This window comes from Loxodonta africana, chromosome 18 (assembly GCF_030014295.1).
Source record: "Loxodonta africana isolate mLoxAfr1 chromosome 18, mLoxAfr1.hap2, whole genome shotgun sequence".
In the NCBI taxonomy this organism is placed as follows: Eukaryota; Metazoa; Chordata; class Mammalia; order Proboscidea; family Elephantidae; genus Loxodonta; species Loxodonta africana.
The window spans coordinates 10544104-10569256 of record NC_087359.1 but is presented as its reverse complement, the minus strand read 5'-3'; the positions used below and the strand labels follow the sequence as shown (position 1 = coordinate 10569256).

The 25153-nt window shown below is 43.5% G+C and overlaps 2 protein-coding genes across 12 annotated transcripts in view; one reads left to right on the top strand and one right to left on the bottom strand.

The window, feature by feature from the left end:
- Nucleotides 1-13034, top strand: part of TBCD (tubulin folding cofactor D) — a 175074-nt gene extending 162040 nt beyond the window's left edge. For all 3 annotated transcript variants that reach the window (XM_064270429.1, XM_064270430.1, XM_023556745.2), the window contains 6 exons: nt 1173-1250; nt 1811-1900; nt 2454-2541; nt 3774-3886; nt 5574-5658; nt 12731-13034. In XM_064270429.1, the coding sequence (XP_064126499.1) occupies nt 1173-1250; nt 1811-1900; nt 2454-2541; nt 3774-3886; nt 5574-5658; nt 12731-12745 (469 nt within the window). In that variant the 3' untranslated portion in view covers nt 12746-13034. The remainder of the gene's footprint in view (nt 1-1172; nt 1251-1810; nt 1901-2453; nt 2542-3773; nt 3887-5573; nt 5659-12730) is intronic.
- An 82-nt stretch (nt 13035-13116) lies between these two features.
- The window catches only part of B3GNTL1 (UDP-GlcNAc:betaGal beta-1,3-N-acetylglucosaminyltransferase like 1), a 182062-nt gene continuing 170025 nt past the window's right edge, over nt 13117-25153 (bottom strand). For 7 of the 9 annotated variants that reach the window (XM_064270431.1, XM_064270434.1, XM_064270436.1 and 4 more), the window contains one exon: nt 13117-13566. In XM_064270431.1, the coding sequence (XP_064126501.1) occupies nt 13447-13566 (120 nt within the window). In that variant the 3' untranslated portion in view covers nt 13117-13446. The remainder of the gene's footprint in view (nt 13567-25153) is intronic. The other 2 variants (XM_064270432.1, XM_064270435.1) reach the window with 1 other exon arrangement.

Below are 25153 nucleotides of genomic sequence, written 5' to 3'. Positions count from 1 at the left end.
TAACGTGTATGCTTATGGGAGCTCGGCAGCAGAACGAGCCTGGTGGTCAGACTGCCATCAGTCTGTGTGGCCTGTGCTGGCTGCAACGTTTTCCCTGCTCTCTGGGTCTCACTCGTTTTCACGGGATTGTAAGGGAGAAGGGATGTGTGTGATGCCCCTGGCTAGCCCGTGACGTGAGGCCCTGGGACACAGTGAGGCTAAGGGTCTTCTAGTGCCCGGCCTGTGGCTGCCTCCGTGCACCTTTCCCAGCCTGTGCTTTGCACGGGGTGAAATTACATCTTGTCTAGATGCTGAAGTAAAGACAGTTCTGTGAGGAGGCAGGTCAAGCAGAATGCAGTTCCCCCTTCAGGAGATGCTTGCCATGGTGCTCCGTGAGGCCTGTCCCCCTTGGATGCTCACACCATCAGCATCTCGGCCACCACGTGCAGATTGTTTACGCCACGGCTGCCGTCTGGATGGGGCTCATGTTCCCAGGGTTAGACGTTTCAGTGCAAACGTGACCTGACGTGTAAAACATCTGCATCTGCCTTTTTGGGTACTGCCTTTACATGAGTGTGGACCCCATGGGCCTTTACCTCAGAATTGTGAGCGTTCCCGTGTAGCAGTGGCTTCTGTCCCTCCTCCTGTGTAGGGGTCAGCAGTGCTGTTTCTAAGAGGGATGTCCTGGCACGTGTGAGGGCCCAGCAGGGCTCTCCTGTCCCAGCTGTGTGACCATGGCTCCCGTCACGACAGGACCCAGCCAGCAGCAGCACAGCTCTCACGGACAGGAACCCAGACTCATTTTCTTTTCCTTTCTTTGTTGTAAATGGCTCTATTAAAGGACAAACCAAACCCCAAACCAAACCTGTTGCTGTACAGTTGATTCTGACTCATAGTGACCCTACAAGACAGAATAGAACTGCCCCATAGGATTTCCAAGGAGTGTTTGGTAGATCCGAACTGCCAACCTTTTGGTTAGCAGCCATAGCTCTTAACCAGTGTGCCCCCAGGGTTCCATCGAGGTATAGGTCACATATAATAAACTAGACATAACGTGCACAATTTGGTAAGTTTTGACATAGTTAATATACCCTGAAACCATCTGTGCTAATGTGTCTCAGGTGATGCTGGACCCTGAGTGGACCTGTGACCACAGGGCCTGTGGCTTGGTCTCACAGTGTATCTCCCCTCAGGGTGTCCGTGCCACTGCTGAAGACACTGGACCAGATGCTGGCCACCGGGTGCTTTGATGTCTTCACGGTGGTGGAGGAGTGAGTGCTGCCTCCCTGGCTGAGCTGCGGAAGCTCCTGGCTTAAGGGGCATGCAGTCAGGTCCCGAGACGAGAATGCTGGGTGGTAACTTCCCAGAGCAGGCGGGGTTCGTGTGTACACAGACTGCAAGTCCAGTACGCAAGCACTGGCTGCCACGATGAAATGGAGCAGGTGGGAAGTGGGGAGGTGGGTAGGTGCGGGTGGCCTTGCCTAGGGCGAGGGAGCAGGATCAGAGCCCCTGACTGGCAGCCCTGCAGAATGTGTATCTCTGCCGGACACTGTCCGGCTGCCCAAGGAAGAGTCAGCAGCTGAGAAGGGGACGGTCACTGGCCAAGGCTGCCCACCTGCCTCTGCCATGCAGGTGGCCGTGCAGACCAGGGACAGTGAATCTGCTCGCTCCCATGCTCCGGGCGTCTGGGGTTTGGGCACAGCATCACGTAGGTCACTGAGGATGTCCCCTGCCCGGCGACTGCAGCAGCCCTGGCACAACCACCCATGGGCTGCCACGCGTGTCGCACGTACCACGAAAGCATGTCTGAGTGGCTTGTGTTTCCTTCCAGCCACCCCTTTGCTGTGAAGTTGCTTGCACTTTGCAAGGAGGAAATCAGGAAATCCAAAGACATCCAGAAGCTTCGATCAAGCATCTCTGTGTGAGTGCCCCTGCCTGAGGCAGCAAAGATGGTACCCGGCCTCAGAGCAGCCAGGAGCCAAGGGCTGGGGGGTGGGGAGGGTGTTTCCAACAGGAACAGGTGAATCTGGCCTTCTGAGTCAGGCCCCACAGTGGGGGGGCGGGGGGCCAGAGGCATCGGGCTGTTGAGGGGGACTGGGGAGGAGGGACCTGTGTGGAGGCACCATCTTTTGAGGTGGGTTTCACAGAAATAGACTCCATTTCCTGATGCCCTGAGGCCAAGATGTGTTACTGATGATGCTCTGACTTGCAGTCAGTTACCTCAACTGCCCTTCCTGAGGCCCGGCCAGGGTGGGGGTTGTCAGGTGAGAGCGAGGCTGGAGTGGGTGCCCTGTTGGTAGACCTCCTCCAGGCCCCTGAGCAGGTGTGTGCTCAGGGGTAACTCTTCTCCAGGAGTCTGCCCTTCCCAGGTCCCCCCTCGCTGCCCCCCTGGACACGGGGAAATTCTCAAACCACCGGCTTTGTGCCTGGTGAGGGCTGTGTGCTAACAGTATGAATGTCTTGGCTTCCTGCAGGTTTTGTGGAATGATTCCATTTCCAGGGGACGTGAGAAAGAAAGTGCTTCTGCAGTTGCTTCTTCTTCTCTGCCATCCGTTTCCCATCGTGAGTGTTCACATTTTTCGTGATGTACGACATGTGCATTGTAACAGGCGTGACACTGCCAGAGAGACTTGAGAAGGGGTGTTTCACGTTAGGATGGCGTCAGGGTGGACACAGATGGCGACAGGCTGTGAGGTCACACAGAGCCCAGCTCTTTGACTTCTGTTCATGAGCACAGACTGTGTGGCAGCATGTTGCAGGAGTGGCCAGCACCGAGCACACGTCTGCTCACATCTCGGTGCAGAGCCGGCAGCTCGGCCATTGTGTGGTGTGATGGTTAATGTCACACCCCCAGATCTGAAAGCCTGACCACAGACTTCTGTTTCTGAGTACTTTGGCTGGCTGTTGTATACACAGCCTTCTCACGTGTCCATAAAATTATTTAAATGCTTTGATATCTTAGATGGAGGTAGGCATCTGAAATCATACGATTGGGATGACCTAGAACTTGACCTCAGGTCCTTCATAAAAAGCGGGGCAGGTTATAGGGAGTGACCCATGGGCCACAGCCAAGTTTTGATTTTGAAACATGGCACTTCTAACGCCTGGGGTTTGGTTCTGCGGTCGTTTTTACATTTGCGTCTATGAAGACTTCTTAGAGGTATGTTAGCTCTGTGAATTGTCTAGTTGAGTGATAAGGGCCAGAACATCTGACAGTGGGGTCCTAGGAGCGGGGCCGGGTCTGCACGGGTCAGCAGGACCTGGCCCCTTCTCTGGACACGCGTGGCAGTTTAAAGTGGTTCGCCCTTGGTTTTAGCAGCGACAGTTGTGGAAACTACCTCCCAGGCACAAGATCGAAAACTCAAAAACATTCTTTAATGAGGGAGCATAGCACACACTTAGAGAAGGAACGCCGTTTTGGAGAATGACTATAAAAGAACCAAATCCTGAGTGGTTAGGATTTCCTTAGTTTTTACTCAATAATTAAACAGACTTCCCCAGTTTGCAAATGACTCAGATTTACGAGATTCATCCAGAAATCATTTAGAACTGGGGGGCATCATTTTTCTCCATGACTGTCACCCCACGTTAGCCCAGGTATCCTTCTAGGCCAGGATCTGAAGCCGACTCCCCCATTAGCAGGCTGCATGGACGCACCGCTCAGAGTTGCTCCAGAGCCAGGTTCTAGGTGTCCTGCTCCTTGGGGCTGGGTCCTGCCCCCTTTCTCTGTCCTGCTGCCCGCAGGCACCCTCAGGAGTGTTTCCCTCTACTAACATCCTCCGGTTCTGTCCCAGATCCGGAACACCACGGCCAGCCACGTGTACGAAATGGTGCTCACCTTTGGTGAGGAGGTCACAGGTGCCGAGGCTCTGGACGAGGTCATAGCTGTGCTCGGTGACACAGTCTGGTGAGTCAGCATGGCCACCCAGGTCTCTCAGGATGTGTGTCACTCCCAGGCATTGGGTGAGTGGGACCTCACCTTTTCCACAAGGCTTACTTCCCGCCATCTTGGCCAACCTCGCAGACCACTCTGAGCTGCGGCCTCATGTGGGTGGCTCACCCTCCCCGCCCCTCTTGGCTCCTCCTGCTCTATGCAGATGAGCTTCCCATGTGGATGGCTCATACCTCCAACATGGGAGACTCCCCCCACGTGGATGACTCCCCCTGTGGATAACTGCCCATGTGGATGGCACACCCCCCTCCCCACCCCCTGCCCGTTTGGACAACTCACCACTGGAAGCTGCTTTAGACTCTTCATCCTCAATGGTCTTAAATGTCATGTGTTGTTCTCAACCTGGGGACTCAAGGCCACTCTTCTTTCTGTGATCATTTCTTCACCACTGTTTTTTCTGTTCTTTCTGGAACATCTGTGGGTTGGATATTGGGCCTCCAATGGCTCCTATAATTTTCCCATCTTTTCGCTTATTGTCTAATTCTTGGTCTTTCTGTTGTATTTTGGGGCTTTTTCTTCATCTTTATAGTCCATTCCTTTCACTGAATTCTCCTGTGGAGTATCCTGTTCTGCTTTGAGGACAGTGCGTTGTTTTTTTCTTCTGTTTCCTACATTCTCTGCTCAGCTGCTCTCTTCTTGTGTGTTGGCTCTTCTTCATCTGGACCTCTGAGTCCGCAGCTGCTCTGGTTAAATCCCTGCGGGGTACACGTCTCCTGGCGGGGGTAACTTGGGGGCCTCCTGCTCTGGTTAAATCCCTGCGGGGTACGCGTCTCCTGGGGGGGTGGTGCCTGGGGGCCTCCCGCTCTGGTTAAATCCCTGCGGGGTACGCGTCTCCTGGCGGGGGGTGCCTGGGGGCCTCCCGCTCTGGTTAAATCCCTGCGGGGTACGTGTCTCCTGGGGGGGTGGTGCCTGGGGGCCTCCCGCTCTGGTTAAATCCCTACGGGGTACGCGTCTCCTGGGGGGCGCGCCTGGGGGCCTCCCGCTCTGATTAAATCCCTGCGGGGTACGCGTCTCCTGGCGGGGGGTGCCTGGGGGCCTCCCGCTCTGGTTAAATCCCTGCGGGGTACGTGTCTCCTGGGGGGGTGGTGCCTGGGGGCCTCCCGCTCTGGTTAAATCCCTACGGGGTACGCGTCTCCTGGGGGGCGCGCCTGGGGGCCTCCCGCTCTGATTAAATCCCTGCGGGGTACGCGTCTCCTGGTGGGGGGTGCCTGGGGGCCTCCTGCTCTGCCCACAGACTCTCAGCCCCACCTCACCCTGCTTCATGAGGGGGCACCAGCGCTCTGCACCCTTTTTTGCGGCTCTGTGAGGCCTTCAACACCCCCTTCAGGGTTTGGTCATCTCCTGACATCACAGGACATGGAGTTTTTCTCGTTCTCCTGTGTGTCTCCTTGTCTTGGGGATGGCTTTTTCAAGGAGAGGGACATCTTATACCCAGAAACCCCCCTGCGATTTCTTTTTAGTGTTAAGAAGCCTTGGGGTTTCTCACGTCAGAAGAGAAGCTTACCGAAATACTTAAAGAGTTCATGGCCAGTTTGGCTATGACCTGTGTTACACATGGCCACCGCTTCCTGTCTGGTTTCCAGGGCCTGGCAGCAGAGTCTGGGGTGGGCCTTGGTGACGGATGCCTTTTCTCTCCCCTCAGGGACGCAGAGCTCCCGCTGGTAAGGGAGCAGCGGAACCGCCTGTGCGACCTCCTCCAGGTACCCAGACCCCAGCTGGTTTCCAAGGTAACTGTGGGCTGTGCCACTGAGTGGCTCATTGGGGGTGGGAATCTGGCCCTCCCACAAGTGGCCTCCCAGTGCCATATAAGAAAGCACACAGGGCCACACACCCGACACCGTGCAGGTGGACCGCCTGAGTCCCAGTGTCTGAGACCCAGTCCTCGTGTCCTGCTCGCCCCAGAAGGCAAGCCTGAGGTGCCGTTGCTACAGTGTCTGCCTCGGTCGACGACTCTGGCACCGTGCAGGCCTGGCATCCATGGCATCCACTCCCTCTTAGCACTTGGTGTAGTCTGTCTTCTCCGTTAGCTATTCGGCAGGTTGTGTGGTGGCTTCAGTTGTATTTCCTTGATGACAAGTGAGGTTGAGCGCCTTTTCATGTGTTTGCCATTCTGACACTCTTTCATTAAGTGCCTCTTCAAATCCTATGTCCATTTTTCTCAGGGTTGCCTGTCTTTTTATACTTTATTTGCAGGGTTTCTTTATGAGCCCATGTATTGCAGGTATCTTTTCTTACTCTAAGGATTATGCCTTTTCATTTTTTTAACAGTATCCTTTGATGAACAGAGGCTCTTAGATTTAATATATTCCAATTTATTCTTTTTTTTCTTTTTATTTAGTTCTGTGGGTCTTGTTTAAGAAAACACTGCCTACTCCAAGGTTATGCCAGTAGTCTCCTCTGTTTGTTTCCGAGGTTTTATTGTTTTACAGAACCTTTACATGTAGAGTTGTAACTGTCTGTAATTTATTTTTGTATGTGGTATGAGCAAGAGGTCCTTACTGATTCTCTGCCTGCTGGACCTGTCCGTTATTGATAGAAGGGTGTTGAAGTCTCCAGTTATAACAGAAGTTGTATAGTTTTACATTTTACATTTAGGTCTATGATCCATTTTGGGTTAATTTTTGTGAGAGGTGTAAGCTCTGTGTCTAGATTCATTTTTATTTATTGATTTGTGCATGTGGATGCCCAGTTGTTTGACACTGTTTATTGAAAAGATTCCTTTCTCTGCTGAATTGCCCCTGCACTTCTGTCAAAGATCAGTTGACCATATTTGTGTGGGTGTATTTCTAGGCTCTCTATGCAGTTCCACTGATGTATTTTTCTGTTCCTTCACCAATACCACACTGTCTCGATTACTGTAACTTTGTAGTAAGTCTTGAAGTTGGGAAATACCAATTCTCCAATTTTGTTCTTCAATATTGTGGTGGGTATTCTGGATCTTTTGCCCTTCTATATAAACTTTAAAATCAGTTTGACAATACCCACATTAACAACTTGTTGGGACTTAGGTTGGAATTGTGTTGAACCTGTAGGTTAAGTTGAGAAGAACTGACATCTTAGTAAGTCTTCCTATCCATTTATGTCGATCATTGATTTCTCTGTCCTGTGGTTTTCCTCATACAGATCTTGTACATATTTTATTAGCTTTATACCTAATTATTTAAGTTCTTGGTGCTAATATAAATAGTACTGTTTTTCATTTCAGATTCCAGTTGTTCATTGCTAGGATATAGAAAGTAATTGGGCTTTTGTGTACTAACCTTATGTATTGCAGCTTTGGCTATAGTTGCTTAGTAGTTCCAGAGTTCATCTGTTGACTCTTCGGGATTTTCTATACAGACAGTCCTATCATCTGTGAACACAGGTTTATTTCTTCCTTCCCAACCTATACACCTTTTATCTACTCTTCTTGTCTAACTGCATTCGCTAGGACTTTGAGTACAATGTTGAAGAGGTGTAATGAGAGGTGACATCCTTGTTTCATTCCCCATCTTTAGGGAAAAGCTATTTTCTCACCTTTAGCGCGATGTTAGCTGTAGGTTTTTTGTGGATGTTCTTTATCAAGCTGACAATGTTCCTTTATTCCCGAGTGTGCTGAGAGTTTGTATCGCGAATGGATGCTGGGTTACATCCGATGCTTTTTCTGCATCTACCGAGATGATCGTGTGATTTATCTTCTTTAACCTGTGATATGATGGACTACATTGATTGTTAATGTGGAACCAGTCTGGAATACCTGGAATTCGTTTCGCTTGGTCATGGTGTATATTTCTTTTTATACATTGTTGCATTTGATTTACTAATATTTTGTTGAAGGTTTTACATCTATGTTCATGAGAGATACCAAAAAAAAAAACCAAACCCACTGCCGTCGAGTCGATTCCGACTCATAGCGACCCTATAGGACAGGGTAGAACTGCCCCGTAGAGTTTCCAGGGAGCGGCTGGTGGATTTGAACTGCCGACCTTTTGGTTAGCAGCCATAGCACTGAAACACTATGCTACCAGGGTTTCCTCATGAGATACCCAGTGGTCTGTAATTTTCCTTCCTAGTAATGTCTTTGTCTGGTTTTGGTATTAGGGTAATGCTGGCTTCACAGAGTGACATAGGGATTGTTTCCTTCTTTTACTCTTTTTTGTAAGAATTTGAGAAAGATTAGTTTCAAGTCTTCTTTAAATGTTTAGTAGAATTCACCAGTGAGGAACAACCAGAACGAAAATCATGAATGTACACACACTGTGAAGAATGTAACCAGTGCTAGTGAGCAACTTGTGTAGAAATTGTTGAGTGGGAGCCTAAACTGCTGTGTAAACCTTCACTAAAAACACAAAATATTTTTTACAAAAACAATCAGTGAGACAGTCTGAGGATGGTGCTTTCTGTTTTGGAAGGTTATTAATTGTTGATTCAGAATTTTAATAGCTATAGGTCTATTCAGATATCTGTATCTTCTTATGTGGGTTTTGGTATGTTGTGTCTTCCAAGGAATTGGTTCATCTAACTTACCAAATGTGTGGGCATGGAGTTGTTAACTGTGCTCCTTTATTGTCCACAGGGTTAGCTGTAATGATGACCTTTCTGTCATTTATAATATCAGTAATTTCTGTCTTCTCTCTCTTTTTCTTCATTAGCCTGGCTAGAGGTTTATCAATTTTATCAATCCTTTCAAAGAACCAGCTTTTGATTTTGTTGACTTCCCCATTGTTTTTCTGTTTTCAGTTTCAATGATTTCTGCTCTAATTTTTATTATTTCTTTTCTACTGCATGCTTTAGGTTTATATTAGTCTTTTTCAAGTTTCCTAAGGTGGAAGCTTGGATTATTGATTTTTGATCTCTCTTCTAATATTCAGTGCTATACATTTCCCTCTAAGCATTGCTTTTGCTGCATCCCATAAATTTCAGTAAGTTGTGTTTTCATTTTTATTTAGTTCAAATTATTTCTTAAGTTTGTCTTGAGACTTTTTCTTTGATCCATGTGTTATTTAGAAGTGTATTGTTTAATCTCCAGATATTTTGGTATTTTCAGCCACCTTTCTGTTATTGGTTTCTAGTTTAATTCCATTGTGTTCCAAAAGCATACTTTGTGTAATTTCTATTCTTTTAAATTTGTTAACATGTGTTTTATGGTGCAGAATGTGGTCTGTCTTGGTGAATATTCCATGTGGGTTTGAAAAGAATGTGTATTCTGCTGTTGTTGGATGAAGTATTCTATAGATGTCAGTTAGATCCAGATGATTGATGGTCCTGTTCAATTATATCCTTACTGATTTTCTGTCTGCTGGTCCTGTCAATTACTGATAGAGAGATTATCTTAGTCATCAGTGCTGCTATAACAGAAATACCACAAGTGGATGGCTTTAACAAAGAGAAATTTATTTTCTCACAGTCTAGTCAGCTAGAAGTCCAAATTCAAGGCATCAGCTCCAGGGGAAGGCTCTCTCTTTGTTGGCTCTGGATGAAGGTCTTTCTCGTCAATCTTCCCCTAGACTAGGAGCTTCTCTGCTAAGGAACCCCAGGTCTGAAGGACGCGCTCTGCTCCTGGTGCTTCTTTCTTGGTGGTACGAGGTCCCCAACTCTCCACTTCCTTCCCTTTCCTTTTCTCTCTTGAAAGATAAAAGGTGGTGCAGGCCACATCCCAGGGGAACTTTCTACCTTGGTTCAGGGAGGTGACCTGAGTAAGGGTGGTGTTAAAATCCCACCCTAATCCTCTCAACATAAAATTACAGTCACAAAATGGAGGACAACCACACAATACTGGGAATCATGGCCTAACCCAGCTGATACACTCATTTTTTGGGGGGACATAATTCAATCCGTGACAGGGGTGTTGAAGTCTCCACCTAATAACAGTGGATTTGTCTATTTCTCTTTGCAGTTCTATCAGTTTCTGTGGCACATATCTTGACACTCTTTTGTTAGGCATGTATGCGTTCAGGATTGTTATGTCTTTTTGGAGAACTGATCCCTTTATCGTTATATAGAGCCCCTCTTTATTCCTGATTGACATAGTGGCTGCAACAATGAGCTCAAGTATAACGACGATTGTATGGGTAGCGCAGGACCAGGCAGTGTTTCGTTCTGTTGTGTGTAGGGTCGCTGTGAGTTGGAACCGACTCAACGGCACCTAACAACCATCCCTGATAATTCCCTTGCTCTGAAATCTGCTTTGTCTGAAATTCATACAGCTACTCCAGCTTTCTTTTGATTAGTAAATTAGCGTGGTACAGCTTTCTCCAGCCCTTTAGTTTTAATCTGTTGTTGTTGTCAGGTGCCTGCTGGGTAGACTCGAACCACCAGCCTTTCACAGTTAGCGGCCAAGCGCCTCACTCTTCACACCATCGGGGCTCCTTTTAATCTATCTGTGTGTAGATTTACAGTGGGTTTCTTGTAGGCAACACATAGTTGGGTCTACTCTGAGAGTTTATGACTTTAATTGGTATATTGAGACTATTCACATTTAAAGTGATTATTAATATAGTTGAATTAACATCGACCATATTTGTTACTATTTTCTACTCATTGCTCCCCTCTTTTTTTTCTGTTGTTTTGTCCTCCGTTTCTTTTTTTTTGCCTTCTCTGGTTTTAATTGGTCCCTTTTGTATGATTCCATTGGTGTGATCTCTGTAAGATGTCAACTATACTTAGAGAAAACTTTTTTAGTGGTTGCCCTAGAGTTTGTAACATACATTCACAACCAACCTAAGCCCACTTTCAGATAACACAATACTGCTTCACAGGTGGCACACGCGTCTTAGAGCAGTTCCAGCTCCTCCTTCCTGCCCTTGTCACGTTGCTGTCATACATTTCACTTATCTGGTATATTGGATAATCAATCCAGTATATTGTTGCTGTTACTTTAAAGAAACTGTTATCTGTTAGATCAGTTAAGAACAAGAAGTTATTTTACCTCCATTGATTCATTTTGGACGCTCTTCCTTTATGTAGATCCGAGTTTCTGACCTATTATTATGTTCCTTCTCTCTAAAGAATGTCTTCTAACATTTTCTGCAGGGCAGGTCTAGTGGACACAATTTCCAGTTTTTGTTTGAGAAGTCCTTTATTTCTCCTTCACTTTTGAGGAATAGTTTTGCAGGGTACAGACTTCTAGGTTAGTGGCTTTTTTTCTTTTAACACTTTATAAGTATTTCATTTCAGTTTCTTTGCTTGCACAGTTTCTGTAGTCTAATGTAATCTTATCTTTGTTCCTTTGCAGGTGAGGTGTTTTTTTAACTTAAGGTCCTTTGAAGATTTTTTCTTTGTCTTTGCTTTTCTGCAGTTTGAATATAATATACCTACGTGTAGATTTTTTTGGTATTTTTTAACCTGTTTGATGTTCTCTGAGCTTCCAGGATCTGTGGTTTGATGTCTGTTAACAATTTTCGAAGTTTGTCAGCCATTATTACTTCAAAGATTTCTTCTGTTCCTTTCTCTCTTTTGTGTCCTTCTAGTATTCCCGTTACAAATGTTACACCTTTTTTAACTGACCCACAGTTCTTGGATATTTTGTTCAACTTTTTTTTTTCAAGTCTTTGGGAAGTTTCCTGTGACATATCTTTACTTATATTACCCATCTGTCTTGTGTGTTGTGTACTTTTTTTCCGTTGGAGCCCTTAGCATGCTAATCACAATTATTTTAAATTCCTGGCCTGATCACTCCAGCATCTCTGTCATAGCTGAGTCTGGTTCTGATGCTTGTCTTGTCTCTTTAGACTATGTCTTTTTGCTTGTAATTTTTTGTTGAAAGCTGGACATAATGTGTCAAGTTAGAAACTGAGGTACTTTCAGTTGTAATCCCGTGTAAAGCCCTGTTGATGTGGTAGTAAGACAGGGGTGAAGGGGGAAGGGGTAAGTGTCTTACGATTCTGTGAACAGGTCTCTCTCAGTCTTTTTCCCCCACCTCTTAGGTGAAACAGGAGGGCTAGAGTTGAGTATTTCCCTCCTCCATGTTGGTTAGGCTCTGGTAAGGTAGTTTCCCTTGGTATCCTGTTGTCATGGAGAGCAGGGTACTATTTCAGATGGCTACTTTTCCCTCCTTCTGCTGGTAGGGCTTCTGGAGGTAAAACTTAAGAATATACACCCCCTTCTTAAGGCTGGGCCCCCAAAAGTTTACTTTCTCAAGCTGGTCCATACTCAGTCCCCAGCAACCAGTCACTTTCCCTTTAAGTACTCCTAGCTGGTGCCGTGTCCACTGGCGGTATTTCTCTCAGTGAGCGGTGATCCTCTCTACCAGCCTGCCTGTCTTTCCAGTTTTCAGGACAGAGTTTTTCCCTGTTACCTTGATTATCTGATCTAAGAAAAGTTGTTGATTTTCAGCTTTTCCTTTTTTTTCTTATCATGAATATGGGGATGGTGGCTTCTAAGCTCTTTACGAGCTGGACTGCAAATTGGGAGTCCTCTTCTTGTTTCTTGCTTTCTAACTCAACATCAAGCTTCTGAGCTTAATGTTTTTTTTACAATTTTTATTAGAAAAATGTCCAAGCATATGTAAATGAAAGAGAACATTGTCCCAAGTCTCTCACCCTGGCTCCCTGAAGCAGCAACATCCCTGATGGTTAGCAGCACATGGTGACACTGGGGTCACAGCTGCACTCACACCTGTCAGCCATGTTTGCATTTGGCCAGGTGGCTTCAGGTGACCAGAATGTCCAGGGAAATGGTGGTTCAAAATGCAGTTTCCTGCCAGGATATCAATTGTCCATTTCAGTTCTTACCACAGGGGCCAGAGAGGGCTGGGGTCCCTGGCAGCCACGAGATGGGGGATATTCCTGAGTGGCCCTGACCCTTGTGTCTCTTCCGCAGCCCAGTCCCCGCTGAAGCGGTGTCCTGGGAGTTGGACCCCTTGATCCACTCCCACCTGGTGCAGAAGGCCCAAGATGTCCTGCTTCTGAGGAGGGAGGAGCCAGATGCCAGTGGTCAGCATGCAGAGGCTGGGCAGCAGCATGGGCCGTGCTCCAGCTCACACAGAGGCCAAGACTCTGCATCAGTAACCACGACAGCAGTTTTCCCTCATGGGCTCCCTGCACTCCAGTGTCCTGAACTATAGATGCTCTTGCCTTCACTGGAAACACAAGTGTGCCCCTATAAAATCATGTATTAAGCAGCATCTCCTTTGTCCATTTCTGACTCTGGTGCCTGGGGACAGCCTTGTGCAGGTGGGCTGGGAGGGCTTATTCCTCCTGCCTGCAGGCTGCTGTCCCCAAACCACTCACTCTTCAGCCCTCAAAAGAGAAAGTCTGCATTATACATTTGGATGGTTTTAACTTTATAAATTTTTATTTCATTAAATCCTAAAACACGGCTCCTTTGCTGAAATAAAGGCAGTTTTCCATTTTAGATGAAAAGACTAGCAGAGTCCCTTGACTGGTTGAAGTCACAAGTGCTGGGGCTGAGGTGGCCAGGCAGCCTGCATCCAGGGTCAGCTCTGGATCATTGAGGAGGCTGGGAGACCATGGCCACACCAGTGGGGAAAGGCTCACCTCCTGCAGGGCCAAGTCCAAGTAGCTGGAGCGCATCCTTCAGAGGACGAATGTCCATGGAGGGCCGGAGTACACTGGAAATTCCCAAACGCTCACTGGAGACACCACAGCAAACCGTGGGAGGATGAGGTGCATCCCCATAGATGGCAGGACCCTTTGCTGCAGCAAATCAAATAAGCGACTTTTGAGAAGTAAGAGAATGAGTTGTTTTCAGTGTAATCAAAGCTGCGTTAAGTGTCCACAAACAATTCCAGAGAAATGGGCTTTCTGAGGCATGGGGATAGGCTGATTCACCACCCAGGCCGATCAGGGACTCTGTAGTGAAGCACTGTCCAGTGCTGGCCTAACACACTTCAATTCAAGTAAAACTAAGCAGCTCTGGGAGGGAATGTTGAACAAAGAAAGGAATAAACAAACACCAGCTGTGTAAGCAAAAAGAATAATGTCAAATATGTGAATTGTTTAGAAGCATGTAGAGTTTTAAAAGATAGACAATAATAGAGTTTTAAAAGATAGACAGTAGTAGCATATAAATTAGGGGCAGAGATAGTGACTGGAGTTAAAGGATCTCAAGTTCTTATATTGTCTGGAGTGTGGTGCAGATAACTGAACTTTCAACTTTACTGGCTGTGCATGTTGACGTATTTAGGGTAACCAAAAAAAGTTAATACATGGAGAATGTAACTTATAATCCAGTAGCAGAGAAATGGAATGAGAGAGAAAAACTAGCAAAAAACGCAAGAATGGCAAGAGAATGATGCAAAAGTAGGACAAGCAGCAAAAAAATAAGTATATTAGTACAGAGAATAAATGTAAATGGATTCAATTCTCCAGTTAAAGGACAAAGACTGTTAGATTGGACAAGAAATAAAATAGAGCTGTGTGCATTTACAAGTGACACACCTAAAACAAAGACACAAAGTCAAGGAAGGGAAAAAGATACAAATACTAACCTAAAGAAAGCTAGCCTGGGATCATTAAAATAGTGGGTTCTACCGGTTAATATTTAACACAGTAGGCTTTAAAACAAAAGCATTATTAGAAATAGAGAATATTACATGATAGTAAAAGGTTCTATTCACCAGGGAGACGACAGACCTTCCCTACTGTTGTATGTACCTAGTAACAGAGTGTCAGAATATACGAAAGCAAACAATCCAGAAGACACTGATAAATCTGCCACCATAATATAGTAAAGTCAACATACTTAAAATTAAGTAAGGACATGGCTGAAAAGGAAAAGCCTTGATCTAAAGAAAACAGATAGGGTACAGACCCCAAATGACTCTGTGTGTGTGTGTGTGTGTGTGTAAAACTGTATAACAGGAAAAAATGTGTGATCTATGCCTATATATCTAGTTTATCCGTATTTTTGGAACTTTAAGAACACACAAGGTCTTCTTTAAAAAATGTGATTTAAAAATAAATTATAATGAAAATTGGTGAAGATCCTGTGAATCACAATAGACAGAATTCACCTAAAGTGGTGCTTAAAGGACTCTGAGACCCTAAATGATGTATTAGAAAAGAAGAAAGACTAAAAACTAATGAACTAAACATATAATGTAACAAGTAAGAAGAAACTTAAGAGTAGAGAAGAATAATTGTAAGAGTAGAATTTATAAAATAGAAATGAAGTCTGAAAGAAGACCAACAAACCCAAAAGGTGGTTCAGGAAAAAGACGACTGAAGTAGCCATGCTACTGGCAAGAACCACCAAGAAAAAAGGTAGTGCGCAAATGAACGACGCGAGCAATGAAAAGGCAGATACGGCTGCAGGTGTTGCAGACATTTTTTATGAAGAAGCTTTATACTGGATGGATATGTGGAAACATGAAATTAATAAACTTCTGAAAATATTCAATTTACCAAAATTTACTCAAGAAGAAACAGGTAACCTGAATAGTCTTCATAATCATTAAAGAAATGGAATCAGTAGTTAAAACTCTTCCCATAAACAAATACCAGGCCTAGGCAGTTTTCTAAGGAGGGCCTACCAAATTTTCAACAAACAAACAGTCCCAATCTTAAACACAGTCTGCTAGAGAATGTAAAGGGGAGATATACTCTCTAACTGATACCACACGGCTAGCATAACCCTGATGACAAAACCAGACAGCATAGGAAAGCAGGATGACAGTGCAATCTTGACACAAACACAGATGCAGAAATACTGCAAAAACAGTCAAGTTGGGTTTATGTTAGGAAATCAAGGTTGGTTTAGCATTTGAAAATCTGTTTGTATATGTCTATTTGATGAAAGACTCATATCCAGAATATATAAAGCACTCTTAACAAATCCCTGGTGACACAGTGGTTAAGAGCTGTGGCTGCTAACCGGAAGGTTGGCAGTTTGAATCTACCAGGTGCTCCTTGGAAACCCTATGGGGCAGTTCTCCTCTGTCGCATAGGGTTGCTATGAGTCAGAATTGACTCAACGGCAACAAGTTTAGTTTTTTGAGTTTTTCTCACAAATCAATGAACAAGACACACCTCAATTTAAAATTGGGCAAGATGTGAGCACTTCATAAAGAAGGCATCCCAGGGGACAGTAAGCATATGTGATGGTGTTCAACATATAAAATGGTGGGGGGCACAAGGCATCTTGCTGGAGAGAAGGAACTGCTCTGTGTCTTAGTCTCTGGGATTATGCATGTATTATGTACAGATGCATACGTACACATGCATATGTACAGGTGTATATGTACACATATGTGTGTATGAACACATCCACCACTCGTCTGTCAGTTTGTCTACAAAGAAGACCGGTTAATAGCTCTGTTATTCAAATGTATGCATCAACCACTAAGGCCAAAGATGAAGAAATAAGATTTTTACCAACTTCTACAGCCTGAAGTAGATCAAACATGCAATCAAGATGCACTGATAATTCCTGGTGATTGGAATGGGAAAGCTGGAAACAAAGAAGAAAGGCTGATAGTTGGAAAATATGACCTTAGTAATAAAAATGACACAGGAGACCAAATTTTGCAAGACCAATGACTTATTCATTGGAAATACCTTTTTTCAACAACAGAAACGGCAGCTATATACATGGACCTTGCCAGATGGGAAACACAGGAATCAAACTGACTACATCTATGGAAAGAAAAGACGGAGAAGCTCAGTATGTATCATCAGTACGAACAAGGCTACGGGCCAACTGTGGAACAGACCACCAACTGCTCATATGCAAGTTCAAGATCAAGCTGAAGAAAATTAAAACAAGTCCATGGGAGCCAAAATACAAGCTTGAGTGTATCTCACTGAATTTAGAGACCATCTCAAGAAGAGAGATGACGCACTGAACACTAATGACCGAAGACCAGACAAGTTGTGGGATGACATTAAGGACATCAAAAGAAAAACACCAAAATGGATATCAGAAAAGACTACGAAACTTGCTTTTAAAACATAGAGAAGCTAAAGCGAAAGGGAAGAAATGGTGAAGTAAGAGAGCTGAACAGAAGACTTCAAAGGTCGGTTCAAGGAGACAAAGTATTATGAAACATGCAAAGACCTGCAGTTAGAAAACCAAAAGGGAAGAACACGCTTAGCATTTCTCAAGCTGAGAGAGCTGAAAAAAACATTCAAACCTTGAGTTCTAATACTAGAGGATTCTATGGGCAAAAAATTGGATGACACAGGAACCAACAAAAGAAGAGTCACACAGAGTCACTGTACAAAAAACAACTGGTCTATTTTCAACTATTTCAGGAGGTAGCACATGATCAAGAATTGATGGTACTGAAGGAAAGAGGTCCAAGCTGCACTGAAGGCACGGGTGAAAAACAAGGCTCCAGGAATTGATGGAATACTGATTGAGATGTTTCAGCAGATGGATGCAATGCTGGAAGCACTCACTTGTCAATGCCAGGAAATTTGGACGACAGCTACCTGACCAACTGCCTAGAAAGGAACTGTATTCATGCCCTTTCCAAAGAAAGGTGATCCAACAGAATGTGTACATTATCAAACGAATATCACACACAAGTAAAATTTTGCTGAAGACAATTCAAAAATGATTGCAGCAGTATATCAACAGGGAACAGCCAGAAATTCAAGCTGGATTCAGAAGAGGACATGGAACGAGGAATATCATTGCTGATGTCAGGTAGATGTTGGGTAAAAGCAGAGAATACCAGAAAGATGATTACCTGTGCTTTACTGACCATGCAAAGGCATTTGACTGTGTAGATCATAACAAATTATGGATAACATTACGAAGAACAGGAATTCCAGAACACTTAATTGTGCTCATGAGTAACCTGTACATAGACCAAGAGGCAGTCATTTGAACAGAACAAGGGAATACTGTATGGTTTAAAATCGGGAAAGGTGCGTGTCAGAGCTGTATCCTTTCACCATACTTATTCAGTCTGTATGCTGAGCAGATAATCTAAGAAGCTGGACTATATGAAGAAGAATGTGGCATCAGGATTGGTGGAAGACTCTAACAACCTGCGTTACGCAGATGACACAACCTTGCTTACTGAAAGCGAAGAGGACTTAACGTACTTACTGATGAAGATCAGAGACCACAGCCTTCAGTATGGATTACACCTCAACGTAAACAAAAACCCTCAGAATTGGACCAATAAACAACATTATGATCAAAGGAGAAAAGACTGAAGTTGCCAAGGATTTCATTTTACTTGGATCCACAATCAATGCCCATGGAAGCAGCAGTCAAGAAATCAAACAGGAGGCGGGGCCAAGGTGGTGGGGTAGTCAGATGCTTCCCGTGATCCCTCTTATCATAAAGACCCCCTGCAAAAACAAGTGAAATGATTATATATATGACAAGCTAGGAACCCTGAACATCAAAGGCAAAGTTAGGAAATCGAACTGAGTGGAAGGGGAAGGGAGAGAAGGTTAAGAAGCAGCGAGGAGTTGCCGGACCTGACTCAGCAGGAACCAGTGCCCCTCGGGGACGATCCCCTGGAGCGACCGCAGTGGGGCTGGCAGTAGCGTCCATGACATGGTTTCCTCAGGGAGAGACAGCGAGCTGCACAGCCTACTCATACCTTGAAAACTAGAGAATGGCACTCTTCTCGGCAAAAGCTAAGTACTTGTGTTTATTTTACTATGCCCGCAGCACCCAAGCCAGCTTCAGTGGCTGTCGATTTCCCTGGGCCTGAGATAGGTCCTGCTGTGCACTCTGAGCCATTCTCTGGACCTTGGAGAAGGAATAAATTCACAATTGGTGAAAAAGATAATCTGCCAGCTCCACTAAGCTGGGGAGTTCAGGACAGAAGCGGTTCCTGTCTTTGCACAAACGGTCCGTGAACATTGAATACCTTTCACCCCTGTATGGACCTATGTGGGCCCATTTCAGGAGATTAGGCCCTTGTTACTGCAATAGTTTATGTGCTTGAGATCTGACTTAAACTGTTTCAGCTGTGTGGTGGAGATGTGGGTTGGTTTGTTTTTTTTTCATTGTGCTTTAAGTGAAAGTTCACAAATCGTCAGTCTCTCATACAAAAATTTACATACACCGTGCTATATACGGGTTTTGTATACTCCTCCTAACTGCTCTGCCCCTAATGAGACAACACACTCCTTCCCTCCACTCTCTATTTTCGTTTCCATTTGGCCAGCTTCTGATCCCCTCTGCCCTCTCATCTCCCCTCCAGACAGGAGCTGCCCACATAGTTTCATGTATCTACTTGAGCCATGAAGCTCACTCTTCACCGGTATCATTTTCTACCGCATAGTCCAGTCCCATCGCTGTCTGAAGAGTTGACTTTGGGAATGGTTCCTGTCTTGGGTTAACGGAAGGTGTGGGGACCATGACCTCTGGGGTCCTTCTAGCCTCAGTCAAATCATTAAGTCTAGTCTTTTCACCAGAATTTGAGATCTGCATCCCACTGCTCTCCTGCTCCATCAGGGGTTCTCTGTTGTGTTCTGTGTCAGGGCAGTCATTGGCTGTAGCCAGGCACCATCTAGTTCTTCTGGCCTCAGGCTGATGTAGTCTCTGGTTTATATGGCCCTTTCTGTGTCTTGGGCTCATAATTACCCTCTGTCTTTGGTGTTCTTCATTCTCCTCTGCTCCAGGTGGGTTGAGACCAATTGATGCATCTTAGATGGCTGCTTGCTAGTGTTTAAGACCCCAGATGCCACTCACCAAAGTGGAATGCAGAATGTTTTCTTAATAGATTTTCTTATGCCAATTGACCTAGATGTCCCCTGAAACCATGGTCCCCAAATCCCTGCCCCTGCTACGCTGGCATTTGAAGCATTCAGTTTATTCAGGAAACTTCTTTTGCTTTTGGTTTAGTCCAGTTGTGCTGACCTCTCCTGTATGGTGTGTTGTCTTTCCCTTCACCGAAAATATTTCTTATTTACTATCTAATTAGTGAAAACCCTTCTCCCTTCCTCCCTCCCCACTCTTGGAACCATCAAAGAATATTTTCTTCTCTATTTAAACTATTTTTCAAATTCTTATAATAGTGGTCTCATACAAATTTGTCCTTTTGCAGCTGACTAATTTCAGTCAGCATAATGCCCTCTAGATCCCTCTATGTTATGAAATGTTTCACGGATTCATCGTTGTTCTTTATCAATGCGTAGTATTCCATTGTATGAATATACCATAACTTATTTATCCATTCATCCACTGATGGGCACCCTGGTGGCTTCCATCTTTTTGCTATTGTAAACAGTGCTGTAATGAACATGGGTGTGCATATATCTGTTCATGTAAAGGCTCTTATTTCTCTAGGATATATTCCAAGGAGTGGAATTGCTGGATGGTGTGGTAGTTCTATTTCTAGCTTTTTAAGGAAGTGCCAAATGGATTTCCAAAGTGGCTGTACCATTTTACATTCCCACCAGCAGTGTATAAGGAGACATGGGTTTTTGATGTTTGACACCTCTTTGTCTATTAAAAACGGTCCTCACCTACCCACATCAGGGGCCTAACAACTGGTGGCTCCACCCATGTCACCTAGCCACCCGTGACGGGGTCCAAGGATAACTGGTAACTCCCAGTCCTCACAGCCAAAAGCACTGGGGGTCCATGGTCCGGCTGCAGAACGTACCCACCTGTGTGCTCTAGGGAAAAGGGACATGCTTTCCTCACAGAAACTCAGGGGTGGTTGTCAGCCCCCTGCCTTGTTCAGAGCATGACCCCCTGCTGCAACCAGATACCTGTGCCTACACCAATCGCCCCTGCCCCTCTAAGACTGTAAGACAGAGCCTGTACCACACACTTGATGATCAACTAACTTGACACCTGAGGTGAATCCTTACAAAGTGAACAGACTCCTAGGCTCATACACCTGGTAACAGCTCTGGCTATCTGGTGGCAGGATGTTAGAGCTTCAAAGGCAAAAATAATCAACCTAGCTCACTCAAGCAACCTATCTGGGCATGTCAAAACAAAACAAATCAAGAAGCTAGGATACAGTAAGCAAACATAAAATAAACTAATAAAATAACTTATAGATGGCTCGGAGACAACAGTCAATATCAAATCACATAAAGCAGCAGACCATGATTGCTTTAACAAGCTCTCAAAACAAAGAATCCAGGGATCTTCTGGATGAAGGTGCCTTCCTGGAATTATCAGATGTAGAATACAAAAGATTAATATAAAGAACCCTTCAAGACATCAGGAAGGAGATCAGACAAAACATGGAACAAGCCAAGGAACACACAGATATAGCAGCTGAAAAAATTAAAAAGGTTGTTCAAGAATATAATGAAAAATTCAATAGGCTGCAAGAATGCACAGAGAGACGGCAATCAGAAATTCAGAAGATTGATGAAATTACAGAATTAGACAACAAAAGTCAGAAGAGCAGAATTGAGGAAATGGAAGGCAGAATTAGTGAGATGGAAGATAAAACACTTGGCACCAATATCTTTGAAGAAAAATCAGATAAAAGAATTAAAAAAAAAAATGAAGAAACCCCTATCAAGAGAAATAACCTACGAGTGACTGGAGTATCAGATCAGGGAGGGATAACAGAAAGTACAGAGAGAATTGTTGAAGATTTGTTGGCAGAAAATTTCCCTGATATTGTGAAAGATGAGACAATATCTATCCAAGATGCTCATCAAACCCCACATAAGGTAGATCTGCAAAGAAAGTCACCAAGACTTAATCAAACTCTCCAAATCCAAAGATAAAGAGAGAATTTTAAGAGCGGCCAGGGGTAAACTAAAAGTCACCTACAAAGGACAGTCAATAAGAATAAGCTCGGACTAACTGGCAGAAACCATGAAGGCAAGAAGGCAAGATGACTTATATAAAGCACTGAAGGAAAAAACTGCCAGCCAAGAATCATATATCCAGCAAAACTGTCTCTCAAATATGAAGGTGAAATTAGGACATTTCCAGGTAAACAGAAGTTCAGGGAATTTGTAGAAGCCAAACCAAAACTACAAGAAATACTAAAGAGAGTTCTCTGGTTAGAAAATCTGTAATATCAGATATCAGCCCAAGACTAGAACGCAGGATAGTGCAACCAGATACCAACCCAGATAGGGAAATCACAAAAATAAATCAAGATAAAAAAAATATTCAAACAGGTGAACAGTGATGTCATTACGTAAAAGATGACAACATTAAAACAATAAAGAGGGACTAAAAAATGTAGTCATCAATCTTTCACATGGAGACAGTCGAGGCAATACAAAGAAATAAAAGTTTGGTTTAAACACAGAAAAAACCCCAAACGGGTAAATATTAAGGTAACCACAAAGGAGACTAAAAATCTTACACACACACACACAAAATACAAGAAAAACAGAAAGACTCAGCAAAAACAAAATCAACAACGAATAAGAGAAAAACAATATATAAAGATAAACTAGCACAAAAAATTAAGTGGAAAAAAGAAACTGTCAACAACACACAAAAAAAGACATCAAAATGACAGCACTAAACTCATACCTATCCATAATTATGCTGAATGTAAATGGACTGAATGCACCAATAAAGAGACAGGGAGTGGCAGAATGGATAAAAAAACACAATCTGTCTATATGCTGCCTACTAAGAGACACACCTTAGAGACACAAACTAAAATTCAAAGGATGGAAAAAAATATATCAAGCAAACAACAATCAAAATAGAGCAGGAGTGGCAATATTAACTTCTGATAAAATAAACTTTAAAGTTAAACCCACCACAAAGGATAAGGAAAGACACCATATAATGATTAAAGGGACAATATACCAGCAGTATTTAACCATATTAAATATTTATGCACCAAATGACAGGGCTTCAAGATACATAAATCAATCTCTAACAGCATTGAAAAATGAGATAGCTACACCATAATAGTAGGAGACTTCACACCACTTTCGGTGAAGGACAGAACATCCAGAAAGAAGCTTAAAAAAGACACAGAAGATGTAAATGCCACAATCAACCAACTTGACATCACAGACATACACAGAACACTCCACCCAACACCAGCCAAGTATATTTTCTTTTCCAACACACATGGAACATTCTCTAGAATAGACCATATATTAGGTCATAAAGCAAGCCTTAACAGAATCCAAAATATCAAAATATTACAAAGCATCTCTCTGACTGTAAGGCCATAAAAGTAGAAATTGATAACAGAAAAAGCAGGGAAAAGAAATCAAACACTTGGAAACTGAAAAACACCCTGCTCAAAAATGACTGGGTTATAGAAGACATTAATGATGGAATAAAGAAATTCATAGAATCCAATAAAAATGAAAACACTTCCTATTAGAACCTTTGGGACACAGCTCAAGCAGTGCTCAGGTCAATTTATAGCAATAAATGCACACATCTAAAAAGAAAGGTCCAAAATCAAAGAATTATCACTACAACTTGAAAAAATAGAAAGGGAGCAACAAAAGAAACCCTCAGGCACCAGAATAAGGCAAATAAAAATCAGAGCAGAATCAAATGAAATAAAGAACAAAAAAAAACAATTGAAAGAGTTTCTTTGAAAAAATTAACAAAATTCATAAACCACTGGCCAAACTGACAAAAGAAAAACAGGAGAGGAAGCAAATAACCCGAGTAAGAAATGAGATGGGCAGTATCACAAGAGACCGAACTGAAATTAAAAGAATCTTATCAGATTACTACAAAAAATTGTACTCTAACAAATCTGAAAACCTAGAAGAAATGGATGAATTTCTAGAAACACACTACCTATTTAAACTAACACAAACAGAGGTAGAACTAAATAAACCCGTAACAAAAGAAAAGGTTGAAAAGGTAATTAAAAAAACTCCTAACAACAACAACAAAAAATCCCTGGCCCTGACAGCTTCATTGCAGAGTTCTAACAAACTTTCAGAGAAGAGCTAACACCGCTACTACTAACGGTATTTCAAAGCACAGAAAAGGATGGAGTACTCCCAAACTCATTCTATGAAGCTAGCATATCCCTGATACCAAAACCAGATACAGACAGCACAAGAAAATTATACACACCTATATCCCTCATGAACTTAGATGCAAAAATCCTCAACAAAATTCTAGCCAATAGAATTCAACATATCAAAAAAAAAAAAAAAAAATTCCCATGACCACATGGGATTTATACCAGGTATGCCAGCATAGTTCAATATTAGAAAAACAATCAGTGTAATCTATCATATAAAGACGAGAACCACATGATCTTATTAATTGATGCAGAAAAAGCATTCGACAAAGTTCAACACCCATTCATGATAAAAACTCTCAGCAAAATAGGAATAGAAGGAAAATTTCTCAAGATAAAGAGCATTTATACAAAGCCAACAGCCAACATCATCCTAAATGGAGAGAGCCTGAAAGCATTCCCCTTGAGAAGGGGAACCACACAAAGATGCCCTTTATCACTGCTCTTATTCAACCCTGTGATGAAGATCCTAGCCAGAGCAATTAGGCTAGAAAAAGAAATAAAGGGCATCCAAATTGGGTAAGGAAGAAGTAAAAAAGTATCTCTGTTTGCAGATGACATGATCGTATACACCGAAAACCTTAAGGAATCCTCAAGAAAACTACTGAAACTAGTAGAAGAGTTCAGCAGAGTATCAGGATACATGATACACACACAAAAATCAGGTAGATTCCTCTATACCAACAGAGAGAATGTTGAAGAGGAAATCACCAAATCAATACCATTTACAGTAGCCCCCAAGAAGATAAAATAATTAGGAATAAATCTTACCAGAGATGTAAAAGACTCATAAAGAAAACTACAAAACACTACTGCAGGAAACCAAAAGAGATCTACATAAGTGGAAAAACATACCGTACTCCTGGATAGGAAGACTTAACATTGTAAAAATGTCTATTCTACCAGAAGTGATCTATAGATACGATGCAATTCTGGTCCAAAGTCCGATGACATTTTTTAACGAGATGGAGAAACAAATCACCAACTTCATATGGAAGGGAAAAAGGCCCCAGATAAGTAAAGCATTACTGGAAAAGAAGAACAAAGTGGGAGGCCTCACGCTACCTGATTTTAGAACCTATTATACCACCACAGTAGTCAAAACAGCCTGGTACTGGTACAACAACAGATACATAGACCAATGGAAAAGAATTCAGAATCCAGACATAAATCCATCCACATATGAGCGGCTGATATTTGACAAGGGACCAAAGTCAATTCAATGGGGAAAAGACAGTCTCTTTAACAAATGGTGCCGGCATAACTGAATATCCACCTGCAAAAAAAATGAAACAAGACCCATACCTCACTGCATGCACAAAAACTAACTCAAAATGGATCAAAGACCTAAATATAAAATC